This window comes from Oppia nitens, unplaced genomic scaffold (assembly GCF_028296485.1).
Source record: "Oppia nitens isolate AA-2021 unplaced genomic scaffold, nextdenovo-longstitch-racon4-pilon3 scaffold4_pilon_pilon_pilon, whole genome shotgun sequence".
NCBI classification, from domain to species: Eukaryota; Metazoa; Arthropoda; class Arachnida; order Sarcoptiformes; family Oppiidae; genus Oppia; species Oppia nitens.
In genome coordinates this window covers 3,290,929-3,307,500 of record NW_026533232.1, presented here as the reverse complement: position 1 = coordinate 3,307,500, position 16,572 = coordinate 3,290,929, and the positions used below count along the sequence as shown (strand labels likewise).

The 16,572-nt window shown below is 21.8% G+C and overlaps 3 protein-coding genes across 3 annotated transcripts in view; 2 read left to right on the top strand and 1 right to left on the bottom strand.

The window, feature by feature from the left end:
- LOC128959768 (malonyl-CoA-acyl carrier protein transacylase, mitochondrial-like) overlaps window positions 1-16,572 on the top strand; it is a 227,974-nt gene that overhangs the window by 94,184 nt on the left and 117,218 nt on the right. The gene's annotated exons all lie outside the window — the stretch shown is intronic.
- Window positions 13,637-14,527, top strand: LOC128960222 (probable 28S ribosomal protein S26, mitochondrial). Its single transcript, XM_054306294.1, has one exon. The coding sequence runs from the start codon at window positions 13,766-13,768 to the stop codon at window positions 14,525-14,527; it is 762 nt and encodes a 253-aa protein (XP_054162269.1). The 5' UTR covers window positions 13,637-13,765.
- On the bottom strand, window positions 15,024-15,645 carry LOC128960221 (homeobox protein ceh-19-like). Its single transcript, XM_054306292.1, has 3 exons — window positions 15,493-15,645; window positions 15,341-15,366; window positions 15,024-15,270 (listed from the first exon to the last, which is right to left on the bottom strand). The coding sequence occupies exons 1-3, from the start codon at window positions 15,643-15,645 to the stop codon at window positions 15,024-15,026; spliced, it is 426 nt and encodes a 141-aa protein (XP_054162267.1).

The following is a 16,572-nucleotide window of genomic DNA, read 5'->3' as shown; positions in this document are numbered from 1 at the left end:
CGATTTCTCAATCAAATGTTAATAACTTGAAGTTTAAATTAAGGCGCTCTTGAGTTATATAATATATGTTGTGTTTTTATTATAATGGATAATCAAAACAAAAACAAAAGTTTTGAGTTCGGGAGGCCATCATTAAAAGCTAGCACGTAGTGGAAGGGGCTGTTGACTCAGGGGGTTAGCAAAAGTGCTTTAAAAACGGAACTCATTCTGTTGGGCGCTATTTGGCTATTGAGGACTTGGAGTCGGCAGTTGTGTTGAGTATAAAGTGGAAAATACATACTAAGCATATACTATGGTATGTCTGAGTATAGCTATGGGTGCAATGATGGGTGATGTTTAGGGTACATATATGTTGGTTTTGTTGGTCCATCACTTTTATGTTTTCTATTACCTGAAGGCTATATCTGTTATAAAGCAATTCTTTATTGGTTGTCCTCTATGTTTGCATGTATTCATCAATGTATTACTTGTATGTGTATATACTTAAAGTATATTTATAAGTATTTGTTTGCTATTTATTTCTATACATTATATGATGTATTGTATTATATGTCTTGTATGGTATGTGTATCTCTTGTATTGAATATTTATTTTCAGTGTCAAAACCAATGGACAAACCGCTGAATACAAGTATAACAACATTTCGTGTATTTTATTGTGACATTCCATTGAAGACACAAATATATCAATAGTATAGACAAACCATTTTGGGTGACATTTATTCAGCACTTTATTTATAGGCATTTAAGACTTTGATGTAAACTCTAATATCGACCTACAGCTTGAACTTAATCAAAAACAGACACATATAGGGAATGTTGTGTTTTTCTATGGACTACTGATAATAAGGCAAATACCTGAACAAAAAATATTATTTCTATTTCTATATATTATTATATTATAAATTTTCTCAAATAAAAACATTTGATAGTAAAGACATGCCATCATACTATATAAAAGATACTGTATATCTATATATTCAATATTATATATATACTGTATTTAATAAAATCTGTATTTTTGATTCTTTTGTCCGTTACTTGCAATCAAATGCTAAAAAACATGTCTTAGTTTGCAATACATTGAACAATGAGATGAACCGAAACATAAAGTTGAAGATAATTGAAGGCATCACTAGAATAGAGAAGTTTATTGAAAAAATAATAAATAAAAAAGTTTTCAATGAAATGTAATTTCGTGATGAGGGCGGGTCTGTAACTCAGGCACTGCCAACTCTGTTCCCAGAGATGTAAGAGAGATGTGTTGTCAGCAAAAGTATAAGAAATGTAGTCTTTATTTCTCATTAGTTGCCAAATAATTGAGAGTATATAAGATAATAAAGGGAAGCTCTGCTATATGATAGCTGCGGGCAATAATGCCATCAATATTGAGTGAAAACCTTGTAATCAGCAATGGTTCGTATAATGAGCGCACCCTATGGTGTTGGCCCCGTCACCCCACCTGGACTTAGACCTACACTACCAATAGGCACCAACACTACCATCATTGGTGCCTTTTTTAAAACAGGTGTTCACTCATCCAATAGAACCCCTCTTCAAGTAAGTGAGAGCTAAGTTAACTCATCCAAAGTGTCTCAATATATACTGTATATACATATATAGACATTGAAGAGAAAGCACATCTCCATCTGCAATATATTGCAATATACAGTACAAACATATTCATCGATATATTTATAAAAATGTTTTAACACTATTTATATATATATATAACAATGAATATCAACGTTCACTGTAGTTGTGGTGGTTATGAAAAATTAAGCGAAACGAGGAGGCAATGCATTTGTGGCAAATAATAATAATGAAAATCTATAGAATAACATCATTATAAGCACCTAATGCTACCCCACTCTCCACATTGTTGTCCCCCTAACCTCATACTCACTATTATTACTACCGAAATACTGCATTTACACCAAACCATATGTTTGCCATTGTTTTCACAACAAACTACAGTATAACTCATATTTATCTTTCACTCTCCCAGTGTATGGCAAACCATTAAATCACATCTAAATAATAGTGTCTTTCAAATCAAACACATAATATTTATTTAATAAAATTCATTTATTATTCTTTAATGTCTTTTGTAACGAAACACAAATTAAACGGCAAAAAAGGCATTAATTCATAAATAAAGTTATTTTTGAAAATAATAAAAAATAAATAATAATAATAATAATAATAGCTTTAATGGAAAGAACGTATGAGTTATTAGTTTATCTGAAATTATATACTGTATGGTACTGTAGTGTTGCACTAAAAAATAATAACAAAAATAGTTTACTGAATATATTATAAATAATATTATGATTATGATATAGCATTGATTTAGATATTAAGGGCCAGTCTTAAGACTCATCAAAGCTTAAAGGCATTCACAGTCATTAGTGTCTATGTGTTTGCTATCACTTGTTGTTAATGACAAAACTGTGTGTAAAAACAAATGATTATTACTCCTATATATATATATATAATTGGAGGTCAACTAACTTTTATATAATATTAGACAAGTTTTAACATTATTTTATTCACTACTTTCGGTCTCTCTCTCTCTCTCTCTCTCTCTCTCTCTCTCTCTCTCTCTCTATCTATCTATCTATCTATCTATCTCTCTCTCTCACACAACATAATTGCATAACATATTACCAGATATTATAATTTCTATAATAATATAGTAATATACATGCCTGAAATGCAAACATACAATAATATAAGTATTGTATTGCAAGTGGATTATAACTATGGTTATAGTAATAATATACAAATTAGAGAATAGTTTATTATAATTCATTAATGTTAATGATTAGGAATGAGAGACTAATTATAATAAAGGGCTTATTCACTCTCAATACACTTATTGCTGTCAAACATAAAAGTCTATTATATAAAACTACAAAATATACTCAAATGTGCTCATCATTTATACGACAGACTCTATAAATTCATCAGTATTTTTGTGAATTATATTTTAAGTTTTGTTTCATTGGCTATGCTTGACATCATATAAGAGCATTCAAATTATAAGCTTTAAAAATATGATAGCATTACGCATTAGTACAGTAATGGCATATAGTTATACAGTATATTCACTATATATATATATAGTATGATGTTATATAATAGCCCTCACAAAATATGTGATGAGAATATTGAGTATTAGTTACTCAGTGTATACCACAAAAAGTATTGCATTATTATAACGACAAAAATGTATTTATTGGAAATTCATTCAATTTATTCACACCATTACTAGTCAACTAACACAACAAATCATTTTTTTCGTTTGCTTATACAGACTTTTGGTATGACATGAAAATCTAAATATATATGTTTGATATCCAATCCTAACTTCAAACCAAACATGTATTTTCATAGCTTTATACACAACAAGCTATGGATCGATGACCACCCATACAACATAGTAACTACATTAGCAAATAGCACAGGTATTACAATATACACAACAACACCCCTGAATATATCAAGCTGTCTAATGTTATGTATTTTTTAAGGAATATATTATTTTATATTTTTTATATAATCATTTTTATGTTATATAGTATATAATATATATACTAATCAAAATATCAAATTATTTATTTAAAAGAAAGAAAAGTTCAAAAATATTATATAGTTTTTAAATAATTTATAAAATACATAATCAATGTATCGAATTATAAGTAGTTGACTTGTATTGTATGTTTAATATTGAGTTATTAACTTTGAGTTATTGATATGTCAATGAACTTTTGAAAAAAATGTTTTGCTTTTTACGGATTTATTTTTTTCCTCATTGATTGTCATTATTGAAAAGTCCTTCAAATTGTATTTATATGTTAACATTATATACTTTTAATATATCAATACATTATACTACATATAGTTAATATGTAATTGCATATAAAGAAAATTATTTATAAAAAACAACAAAATTGGAAAAATTGAAATAAAGCCAACAAAATAAAGACTTATATAGTAATATAGTGTAATACTGTATATAAGTTGAATGTTAAATAAAATATTAAAGTGAATAACAAAATGAACAAATAATGACAGCTCTCTCAACTAATTTATGCTCTCATATAATGAAAGGCAATCATATCATAACATTAGTTGTATATATCTATAGTAAAAAACAGTAATAACTGGCACCAGAATTGGCTCATCAAATGAATTACTCACGAAAGCCATCTGCCAATGAATACAACCCTAAAAGTGTTGGCTAATTATGCGCCTAATTATTGTCATTTAGATTACAATGTTTTTTTGTGTCTGATTTGTCTCTTTTACTGCCATTTCAACGAATCACTGATTAAATCGATTTATTTTTTGTCTCTCTCTCTCTCTCTCTCTCTCTCCCTCTCTTCACTAAACATAATAAAAAAATATTATATTTGAAATTCTTGCAAATCCTTCAACCGCTTTGAGAAACAACTTTTGTGTTGACATTCAGTGCCGTAACAGAGATCAACACTTGACTGACAAAACAATTTTTCAATGAGTTTCAACTCATTGAACAAATTTTGTGGTTCTTTTGTGTCAATTAACACTTTTGAATAAATTAATCAACAAATATTATCTTTGAAACAATAATTTATATCTTTTAAGAAATATCAATACTAGTGTTTGCATACATTTACGTATAATACAGTATTGCAAATGTTTATAAAAAATAGATTTATAACTAATCCAAATGAAATATGTGTGTGATTTTATTATAAAAATAAAATATTTTATAACTTCAATTGATATAACAATTGCATTTTTGGTAACAAATGATAATGTTATACACAATATAAATTTCGTAGTGAATAAAAAACAATTTTAAAAAATATTATCAAAAGAATCGGATCATAATTTTAGTGAACGACAATCAATCATAGCTTTATTGACAGTGCTATCAATTTTCTCTATTATTTTATCCAAACATTCAATACTTTTTATTTCAGTCTCAAAAATATATAGTAATTTTTAATATTGTATTACTTGAATTTGGTTCACATCTTAAATAACACGATAACCAATAATATTATAAACAAATAAAATATTATATTATAATAATGATAAAATTATATGCATTACACTATTATTTTTTTTATAAAAACCTAAATTTAAAAGACAAGTGATCTTCGAGTACTTATATATGTACAGTATATACAGTACAGTATTTATGCTATTACTATATATGATAACAAATTGTATGCTTATATAATAATCATTACTATATCTTGATTTTGTAGTGACGTCCCATTGATGCAAAAGTCAAATGAAATTTTCATAATTCTAGTATTAATGAATACTAAATACTATTATTGCTATTTAGTTAATGATAATATCAAAAAACATTTCATGTTATTTTTGTTGTATTAATGGTTAGTAATCATTAAGAGCTTTAGTATAGATATTATATTAATTGTGTCCGTAATTGGAGTAGAAATGAGTACAAAATAGTGAGAAGCTTTGCACTTAAAATATTAACATTTAGTTTACTGTATAAACATTTTAAGAGACAATTAAAAAGCTTTTCAAATAATTAAACCAAACTGTCGTCGTTTAGCAATTTATTTAGTTATTTTTGTATTAAATGTTTTTATTTAAAATTATTAATGAATATATTAATGAATAACTCGTCTCTAATCTCTAGTCAATAATCATTGTAATCACAAATAGTAATTATATTTGACAAAAACAATTATTTGTTTAATTATATGCATAATAAATGAATTATTAGTAAATATATTTATTTAAATAAAATTAATGATTTTCAAATTGTCAATTCAATTGCTTATTATATAGTAATGTACTTATTGTGGTCTAATCTTTATTTATTTAATTTGAAAATTATATAAAATATAATCAAACATGAAATTTTTATTGTGTTTTATATGACTATTACAAATATTTGAATGACCATGTTTATTTAATTAAGTTAAATAAGTAATTGACATAAGCTATAATAAAATTTATGTAATCTAAGTGCAGTAATTGTTTCAAAAAAAATAATTAAGAAATATTTAAGAGTTTTAGTAAACCATAAATTATTCTAAAATTATTTTATAATAAAACATAAGTCCATAATATCTCTAATGTATGTGTGTTTTATATATCTTGTAATTTAAGTATATTACTATTATTTTATTTTTAATAATACATTTAATTAAAATATATAAAATCTACTTAGTTTATTTTATCAATATATTTTAATAATATTACATTATACTGTATAATGTATTAAAATATGTATATACAGTATATATATTATTTCTGTATAGTATAGTGTATATAAAAATTTTAATAATAAAAATAAAAATTTTAATGATAAAATAATTTTAATAACTTAAGAAAGTTTTAAAAGTTTAATTAATTAATATTTAAAGTAACAAAATTTGTTTATTTAATTACGTTTTGTATTTTAATTTTTAAATAAACTATAAATAAGATCGATATACTGTATGAGGGGCTAATTTTTATAATACAATAATAATATAGAAAATTTGCATAGAATATTAACAGTGTATTTTTTATAAATTATTTATTTAAGAATTTTTCTAAAAATTTCCTTTAAAAATTTTTATTTACTCATTTTTAACTGTATGCCATTATTGTGTAATATATTATACATTAATATGCTGTTCTTTATATTCAAATAGAAAAAAGTTTTTTATATTATGTAATGTAATATTAAATTGTATATTTTAAGTATAAAACACTAATATAAATTTTAATTCTAATTAAAAAACAATTTTTAACTATTTTAATTGCAAAACTTAGTTTGTTTACTTAAGAATTATTAAAAATAACTTAAATATAACATTAAAATAATTATAAATTTTAGTACACAAACAGTACAATTGTATAACAATCTTGTTGTGATTAACTGACCAATTATTTCAATTTAAATAAGATTTTATACTAATTTATTTTTTTGTTTTTTAAATTAAGGTTTGAAATTGTTGTTAACCAAAAAGTTAACCTTAATTTATTTTTGTGAAGAAATATAATGAAAAAATTGTTTACAAAAATAATATAATTGTTATTAATTTTAACGCATCGCTTAAATTTAGTTTAATGAAATAATAATATAATATCTAAATATTTGGCACTAATTGCCAAATAATTAGTTTTATATTAAAAATAAAGTAAAATTAGTGTTAATAAAACTATAATATGGTTTTTTAAGTTTTAATATTTAAACTATGTTGATAGTGTTATTCATTAAAGAAATGTTTTTGTAATAAATTTCTAGTTATATTTTATAATATAGAGTATATATACAGTACATTATGCCAATAATTAACTCATTTGGCAAAATGCGTGTCTGTCTATCCTGTTTTGACAAATTGATGAGAAGTTTTTAAATTTATTTTTTAAATATAATGATATTTGCTGTTTTTTGTTATTAAACTATAGATAATTATAATAAACAGTATATAAAAATAAATTAAGTATTATATTAAATTGCAAGCGTTTCTTGTTAATATTATACAGTATTTATATTATTAATATGATAAAACAAAAAGCTAATTTTAAGCAATATTTAATATTTAATAAAAACGAAATATTTTTGTAATATTTTCTACCATTAATTAGCCGATAGTTATCTTACGAGTTTTTATTGCATTTTTGGTGCTAAGTTTTTTTCGTTATTAATTGTTAACAAAATATGATTACATTATACAACTTGTAATGTATTGATCATACATTTATGTAATATATTTTACACGTATATAAATAAAACACTGAGGGAAATAAGCTATTATTTTCTCGATATACATGTTTAGCATATATACGATATACACCACTTTGGGAACAATTATAATGGTTGTGAAGGGCAACAACACCTCCGTTACATTTTAACGTCTCTCTCTCTCTTTCTCTCTCTCTCTCTTTCTCTCTCTCTCTCTTTCTCTCTCTCTCTCTTTCTCTCTTTCTCTCTTTCTCTCTTTCTCTTTCTCTCTCTCTTTCTCTCTCTCTTTCTCTCTCTCTCTCATCTTCCATCTCATAAAAATCAATAAACCTATTGTGTAACTAAGCATATTTGTGTATATGTAATGTATTTTAATGTTAATTGCTTCTTTATTCATACAATAACACTATATTTTATTTTACATTAGCCTAAAAGCAAAAAATTCATACTCAAACACACAATTTATATAATTTAGTAATAATATTATACTATCTTAAAATGAGTTTTTTTAATTATATTTATATAATAATATCGATATATTATATACTAGTTGAATAATAATATAAAATATAATTTGTTTAATAATTTATGTTTAAATCTTCAATTTTTATTAATAATAATTAATATTGCAAATGTAATTAAAAAGTTTATATTATTTACAAGTTTGTATTGCAATTAGTTTGTTATGCCATTTAGTTTACTTTATCTAGAACATTTTAGCATAGATCTACAGTATAAATAAAATAAATAAATCTAATTATGTTAACGCATGTAAACATCAAGTATATAAACGTATGCCTAAACTTAGAAATAACTTATTATAATACTGCATCACAATAAACATATTAGTTTTAAATTTTAATTATTTCTATATTTTATAGCTTACAATTTACAAAAACAATTTTAAATATAAACGAGAATACAAAGCAAATGGAAATAAAACAAACAAATAAATATAATAAAAATCTATTGATTTTATCTTAAATGCTATTTTTAAATTATAAAAAAACTTACAACTATTTAATTAAAAATTCAAATAATTAGTAAAACGTGTGTAAAATCTAATCAACAAAAAAACAAATCATTAAAATTGTTTTCTTAAGCTATAAATTCTATATTTGTTTGATGTAAATGCATTGCACTCCCAATTGAAGTCCAACTTAACTAATATATTAAAATTAGATTTAAAAATATTTATTGCATTTTAATAAAAACATTTTCTAATAATACTAAATTAATTAAAAAAAATTGTAATATTATTATAAATATAATATTAGTCAGAATCTAAAATTTATTATTAAACAAAAATATCAAAAATAGCAAAATATATTCTAGTTTTATATTATTATAAATTATTAATTAAATAACAAAAATAGTCAAAATTTGTAATAATAAACTAAAAGATTACACTTGACTGAAATTATTACACAAATTTGAAAATCATTTGACAATTTTTTACAAATCCTAAAAATTTTATGAAATCAAACAAATCAATATTAAACGTAGCATTACTAATACTAATATATAAGTATTATTTTTTTAATAAACAAAAAAACTACTCAAATTATTAAAATAAAAATGTATAATTAAATATAATATTTAATATTTTATTTACGATTATTTTCTTCATTGATTGCATACAATTTAATTTTGTAACACACTTACAATTTTTTCGTTTATATAAACCTTAAAAATGCAATTAATGACAAATAAAAACAAAACTATATATAGCATACAAAACAAATATTTTTTATATTATATTTTATATCAATAAATACTATATAGTCTATACTGTATATATATTAGTGTTGGAAGAAAAAAGAGAAATTTCTAGAAAGTTCTAAAAGAAATTTCTATATATATATATATATATATATATATATATATATATATATATATATATATATATATATATATATATATATATATATATATATATATATGGATAGTGATCTCCATGTTAATTTTTTTTATCTCGATATTTCCTATCATATAACAATACATTAAATATTATTATTAGTATTTTAATTATTAATTAAATTAAAAAATTAATTAAATTATATTAAACTATGATATATATAATAAAATGATGAATAAAAATTTACAAAACTGATTATTATTAAATAAATATAATTTAGGTATTTCATTTGTATAGTACTGTATAATATTATATGTATATAATTATATGTATAGTATTATATCTTATTAATATAGTATTAAAATAGCTATAGATATGGGGATTCAATAGTATAACAATAAAGTTAAATTTCTATAGAAATTTATTGCTGAGAAATTTTCTAGAAACTTTCTCTTTGCCCATCTCTAGTATATATATAAATATATATTTTTTTAAACATATAATATATTGTAACATTATTTTATTAATCAAATTTATTTATATAACTATTTATTATTATTGGCATATTTTATACCCAAAGTTAGAAATAATTCTATACATGTATTGAAAAATTTAATTTTAATATATTGATATAAACATAAGATTTTTTAACAAACAAAAATAAAAATGTTATAATAATTAGTGTTTAATTTAAATTATAGATAAATACTATATATGGTCTTAAAAATTATGTGTTAATTATATAAATATTTTTTAGTTATTTTAAGTTTTAGTTTGTAGGAGATAACACTCAGTGAAAATTATATAATATTTATAATGCCGTAAAGTTATATATAATATTTTAATGACTTTATTGTTAGTTTAAATAAAAAATAAAGGAGAAGACGTGAGAAAAGCAAAAATTTATAACTAGTTTTTCACTAATTATTTCAATTTTTATGCATTCAATGTATTAAAAAAGATTTTTAATTAGTAAATAAAAACTATAGAAATATAATTTATGTTTACATTAAGAGCAAAAAAATAAAGGAAAATGTTTTTTTAGAAACATTATTTAAATTTATTTTTATTATTTTTTATTTATATAATATATAATGTATAATTTTAACTTTGAATTATTATTTTTTATATTTTACTTTAATTATTTAATTAAAGGAAACACATCAAGGATAATGCCGTTATATACTATATGTAACACACTATAAGCATGGTTATTTACTTAGAAAAAATATCTTATTTAATAATAAATTTTTAAATTATTACTAATTAATTAAAATTATTAGTTAATTAGACTTTTTTATTAAAATTAAGTTTGTAAAAAAATAATTTTGTTGTAATGTTATTTATATACAGTATTTCATTAATTATTTAATGACATCTATTGATAAGCATCGCATAGATTGTACATTATTAGTGTTTAGTGAATAAACTGAACTAAATTTTGCCATTTTGTAGGACTGGTCTCTCATGTCTATACCATTTGGACTATAAGTTTACTTATAATATATAATATTATTAGTTTGATCTCAAAAAAGATAAAATTTTGATCGAAAACCACACAAAATAAAACAAAATAAACTGAGAAACTAATCGCACATAAGTATTGATTAAATATGTGATAAAACGCTATGTTTTTGTATAAATATTGAATAATATTTTAAAGATAATCACATAATATATTTTAATATTATTACACAAAATTAAATTACACACAAATATTTCAAATATTTTACTCGTAAATATCAAAATAGTCGGCATTTAATAATCAATATATTGACAAAAATTCACTTCATAAAGTATTTTCACGTTTTTATTTTATTTTATTTCAGGATTTATTTAATGTTTATAAAATTCACATAAAAACTAAACTAATTGCAAAATTATAAAATCGTTAAGTTTTTTATTGTTTGTTTGCAAATAAATATCTTGTTGTCACAAAAAAGTTTACTCTAAAAAGTAAGACAAATAACATTTAAAATATCATAATATTGATAATAATAATAATAATACTGATATTTGTTTAATTATTTTAATTATTTTTATAAACATAAGTGCTTTTTAAGTAAGGTATTAATAAATATAAAAAAGATAATAAAGTTAAATTTAATTGAATTTTGTCTAAGAGTGCTAATCATTAATAATCAATCAAAATATAAATCACTCATTAATCATAAAGTTTGATAGTTTTTAAAATTGTTATTTTATTCAACATTATAGCTAATAAAAATTCTTAATATAACAAAAAACTAATTATATTATTAAATTGTTTCTCTTAAACAAAATCATTAAAACTTGATATAAATGTATACTTATAAACACATTTTGACAAATTTTAAATTAAATAAATCTATTTTACATTTATATAATATATACATTAAAATATATGATATGCTATTATATGAACACTATTAACGTCTAATCATTTAAAATAAAAACTACAAATAAATTGAATGTATTATTTAAATAACAATAATTGCCGACACTTTTATTGCACATTATTATTATTATTACACTATTATTCAAGCAATTGTATAACATATCTATAATGTGAATATTACTGAACAGTATAATACAAATGTTAATAAAGTTGCAAAACATAGTCTCACTTATGATATATTCATAAACTTAATATTATAGGACAATCTCTTGTTGTTTTTATTGTAGTAATGAAAACAAAATCATGTGTTCACAAGATTCCCGTCCCGTCTGATTTCACTTGATATCAATGATATGTATTGCAATTTGCAATATAAGAAAGATATTGAAAAAATCTAACAAAACATATGGAGAAACAATATAAGTCACAAAAAGTTCATATTTAAAAAACATTAAACAAAAAATTGAAATTTAAAAAAGACAGGACAGGTTTGTTTATAAAAAATACTAAAACATTTATTTATTAAAAATTAAATATAATAAATACAAGTTGAATAACTATTTATCAGAATATTTAATATTATTTAATTTATATACTATTAAAATTAGACTTCAAAATATCCATTAAATATTTTGAATTTAAATTAATGCTTATTTTATTTATAACAATTAAAAATTACTTTTGAATATATAACTAATTGACAAAACTTGTAAAATCGTATTATGATTTTCAAAGTGACAAAACGGGACAGAAAATCATATAAATAAATCACTTCTACTTTGCGATACATTATCATAGGTTAACATTTTATTTAAAGTACAAAATGTATTCAATTTATCATTTATATCATAATTACTTTGGCTTGAAATACCTGGCGCTCCCTTTTATCTTAAAATATATTTTTTTGTGTTTCTAATAGAAATATAATAATAACAAAATTAATTTTATTAGTTAATATTATATATATATATTTATTTTATAATATATTTACAACAAAATCTAAAAATGGTCTAAAATTCTACAATTTATAAGATTTTTTATTATTATGAACTACAGTATTATCTATATATTAAACACATTTGTTTTATGCAAATGTAAAGACAAACATAAAATGAAAATAATTTAATACATAAATATAAAATAACAATTAATTTATTACAAAAAAACAAATAAATTAATTTTTTAATATATAATTATATCTTTTTATAAATTTACTCTAAAATTAATACTAAACAAATAACTTGTAATAAAAAATTATATAATAAATAATAATTTAATACTTATTTATAGATAAAATACAATATATTATATACAGTATTTAAATAAATAAAGAAAATTGAAGTCATATGAAAATTATTTTATAAATTATATATAAGTCATCTATGAAGTCATTATTAGTCAAAAATTTATTTTAAAATTATAAAATTTAGCTTTTGATTAGTTTTTATTAAATAAAATAATATTTCAATGATTCAGTAAAATATATATACAGTTTTACTGATTTTTTGACAAAAAATAAAAATCTTATTATTATTATTAAAACTTTACTCAAAAAAGTTATTTTAAAAATAGTATTGAAATTTAACTAAAATATTGTTAATAATAATAAATATCTTAAAATTTGCGCTTTTATTATATGATGTAAAAAGAGTACGTTATATATGAATGGAGTCTAAACAGTAAAGTATTGATGAATGAGACGACTGTTGCCATCAATTGACGGCTAAAACAAACACTAAAGCATTGAATTGTAATTAATTGTAAACAAAACACAAGTTTTAACAAAACATTCATTAAATGCATTGATTTTATTCAAACAAATGTCACGACTTTTATGTGAACAAAGTGTGCGCCACGTATTGGCCGCGCGTCAACTCACGTGCATATCGTGGCCAATGTATGAGTCAGTTCGCCATCATTTAAAGCGCCGAAAGAAAGAGCCGATACGCAAACCAATTTGGACACCGATAGCGCCGTCCAAACTGTTTCGCATCCGAAACAAACCCGAACTGACCGCCGATGAGAGTCAACAAAGACAACATTTGGAGTACAACTATGCGTTGAGTGTCAGATCTATTACACACTATTTCAAGCATGAGTTTTATGATCCGACTCTTTCTGGTGGCGGTCTTACAGATGAACAGATCAGATTGGAGGCAGAAAATCAACAGAAATTAATTAACGAAAATAACAAAGAAAATGAAAGAATTGCTGAAATAAGGGAACAAAGGATGAAGACTTTGCAACAGTTGGCCGATCAAAGAACTATTGTTCAGTTCTTGGAACACACGGAACAAATGAAACTAAAGGGCAAAGAGTTGGACGAAAGGGTCAGACAAGAGATTCAGAGATCCGAGACATATATTACACTCGAGACTCTGGACGCGACCATCGAAGAAGCGCTTACTCATCCGATTACATATGATTTTGCCATTGATAACAACGGCAACATATACTCAGACCAACCGTTACATCCGTATGCTCTGAGGCCAAGTGATACACCCGATCACAACTCTAATATTGAAGAGATGACCAAAATCGACGAAATTGCCACCAAATTTGAATCCAAAACTTTTTATTAAAATCATTAAATGATTTAAACGATTCAATAATAATAATCGATTTTCAATTTATTATATTGTTTATTGTCATTCATTGCATGTTATTATAAATTTGTTTTTTGAATTTATATAGTTTTTGTGATGTATTTACTAATCTTATAATCTATTCATTAAAACTACTAATAAATAAATTAGTTTTTTATCTATTATATAAAAACAAAAGTATCGCATATTATTAGAAAAGCCCAAAAATGTTCTAAAAAAGGTCCCAAAATGATTACCATATGTTTATCTACCGTAATATAAACTACTTAATTGCTACTGAAAACAATTATCATATTTTTATTATTTAATTTACAGACTTTTTAGTATGAAATTTAAATTAAGGATTTTAATGGACCTATTATTTACGGTAATAAGACTTTTACTTTATAAAATCGTTTTGATTTTGCATTAATATACAGTAATAACAAAAGTTAAATATATTATTTGATTTACTGTTTGATTTAGTTATGATTTAGATAATGCTATTATTATTTTTACTGACATTAATGTCACTTTTATAATTAGCCATAAATGAGTTGTTATTATTCTTTATGAAATCATTAGTTGGTTTTAATGATTGATTAATTTGTTGATTACTATTGAAAAGCCAGAGCCGATCGCCAACGAAGAGGGGTCGGGCAGTGTGTAGTCCGACGGACTGGTAGTAGTGTTGTGCCATTTGCTCCAAATCATTGGTATACTTGCGCTTCCATTTGGTCCTAAATAAGTGTCAAATTTTATAATTTCAATTTCTTTATTAATTGTTGTGCTATTTTTAATTTATTTTACCTCCGATTTTGAAACCAGATTTTGATCTTTTAATAAAAATACAGTATATATAGAAATAAAAGTACCGTAAGTTTAGTTATTATAAAAAATAACATTTCTAATAATTAGATTTTAAAAATGCAATAATAAGTGGAAAAATTGGTATTAATTACTTGAGTTTCGGTTAATGACAATAGTTTAGACAATTGTAACCTTTTAGAGACCGAAAGATATTTGTTTTTATCAAACTCTGTCTCTAATGTCTTGATTTGATTTGCTGTGAATGAAGTTCTCGGTCTCTTCTTTCGTATTTCTCTTTCAATCATATCTTTAGTTATAAATTAATTATTAATTAAAAAAAAAGAATTAAATATCTTATTTAAACATTATTTCCTATAAATTTTAATAATTTATTAATAATTTAGATTAACTTTTTATGGTATAAAAAATTAAGTAATATTTTTATCACATAAGCAATAAATACCTGTATATAATACGTTGTATAAATTATATGGTGTGTGTATGTGTGTAAAGTATTTATATATTTTTTTATTTATATTTAAATTTTTATTAATTTAAATTTTTAATGTTATTACCTTTAAGGCTTTTTAAATAATTAAACAATAAAAATGGTTAATTTTTGATTGCATATTTGAAAATTATAAAATATCAGATTAATTTTGTTAAAAATTATTTTTAAAATCAAGTATTAAAAATGTTATAAATTTTAAATATTTATTATTGAGATTTTTATTATGAGTTACAAAAATGTAGTTATATTTCTTAAATGGCAAAATTATTTAATAAATATCTGTGAATTTAATTACGTTAATGCTATCGATCACTATTAGTACTGCATTTAAAGCATAAAAATATAAATATATCAATTTTGAAATACAATTATTGTTAACAATGAATAATTATATTTATTACAATTTCACAGAATAGATAATCATAATTTATTTGTAACAAAAATTAGATTATTATACAATACTTTTTAAGATTTGTAAATTAATTAATAATATAAATATTGTTAAATAATATTTAAGTAAAAAATATAATTCATATATTATATATAATTGAAAATTAATAAATCATGACAACTATTAAATAAATATTAATTTACTAATATAACTTAGAATATACCATATTAATTAAACAGATTGATAACTATAATAATATGTATTAAAATAAGTTTTAATAATTTTTATACATTATTAACAAAAATGTAATCAAATTAAGAATAAAGTTAA

Coding starts and splice junctions, on each gene's coding strand:
- LOC128960222 (XM_054306294.1), top strand. CDS start 13,766: ATGTCACGACTTTTATGTGAACAAAGTGTGCGCCACGTATTGGCCGCG.
- LOC128960221 (XM_054306292.1), bottom strand. CDS start 15,645: ATGATTGAAAGAGAAATACGAAAGAAGAGACCGAGAACTTCATTCACA. Junction 15,367..15,492: donor TGTCATTAACCGAAACTCAA/GTAATTAATACC, acceptor TTTTATTAAAAG/ATCAAAATCTGGTTTCAAAA. Junction 15,271..15,340: donor ATCTGGTTTCAAAATCGGAG/GTAAAATAAATT, acceptor ACACTTATTTAG/GACCAAATGGAAGCGCAAGT.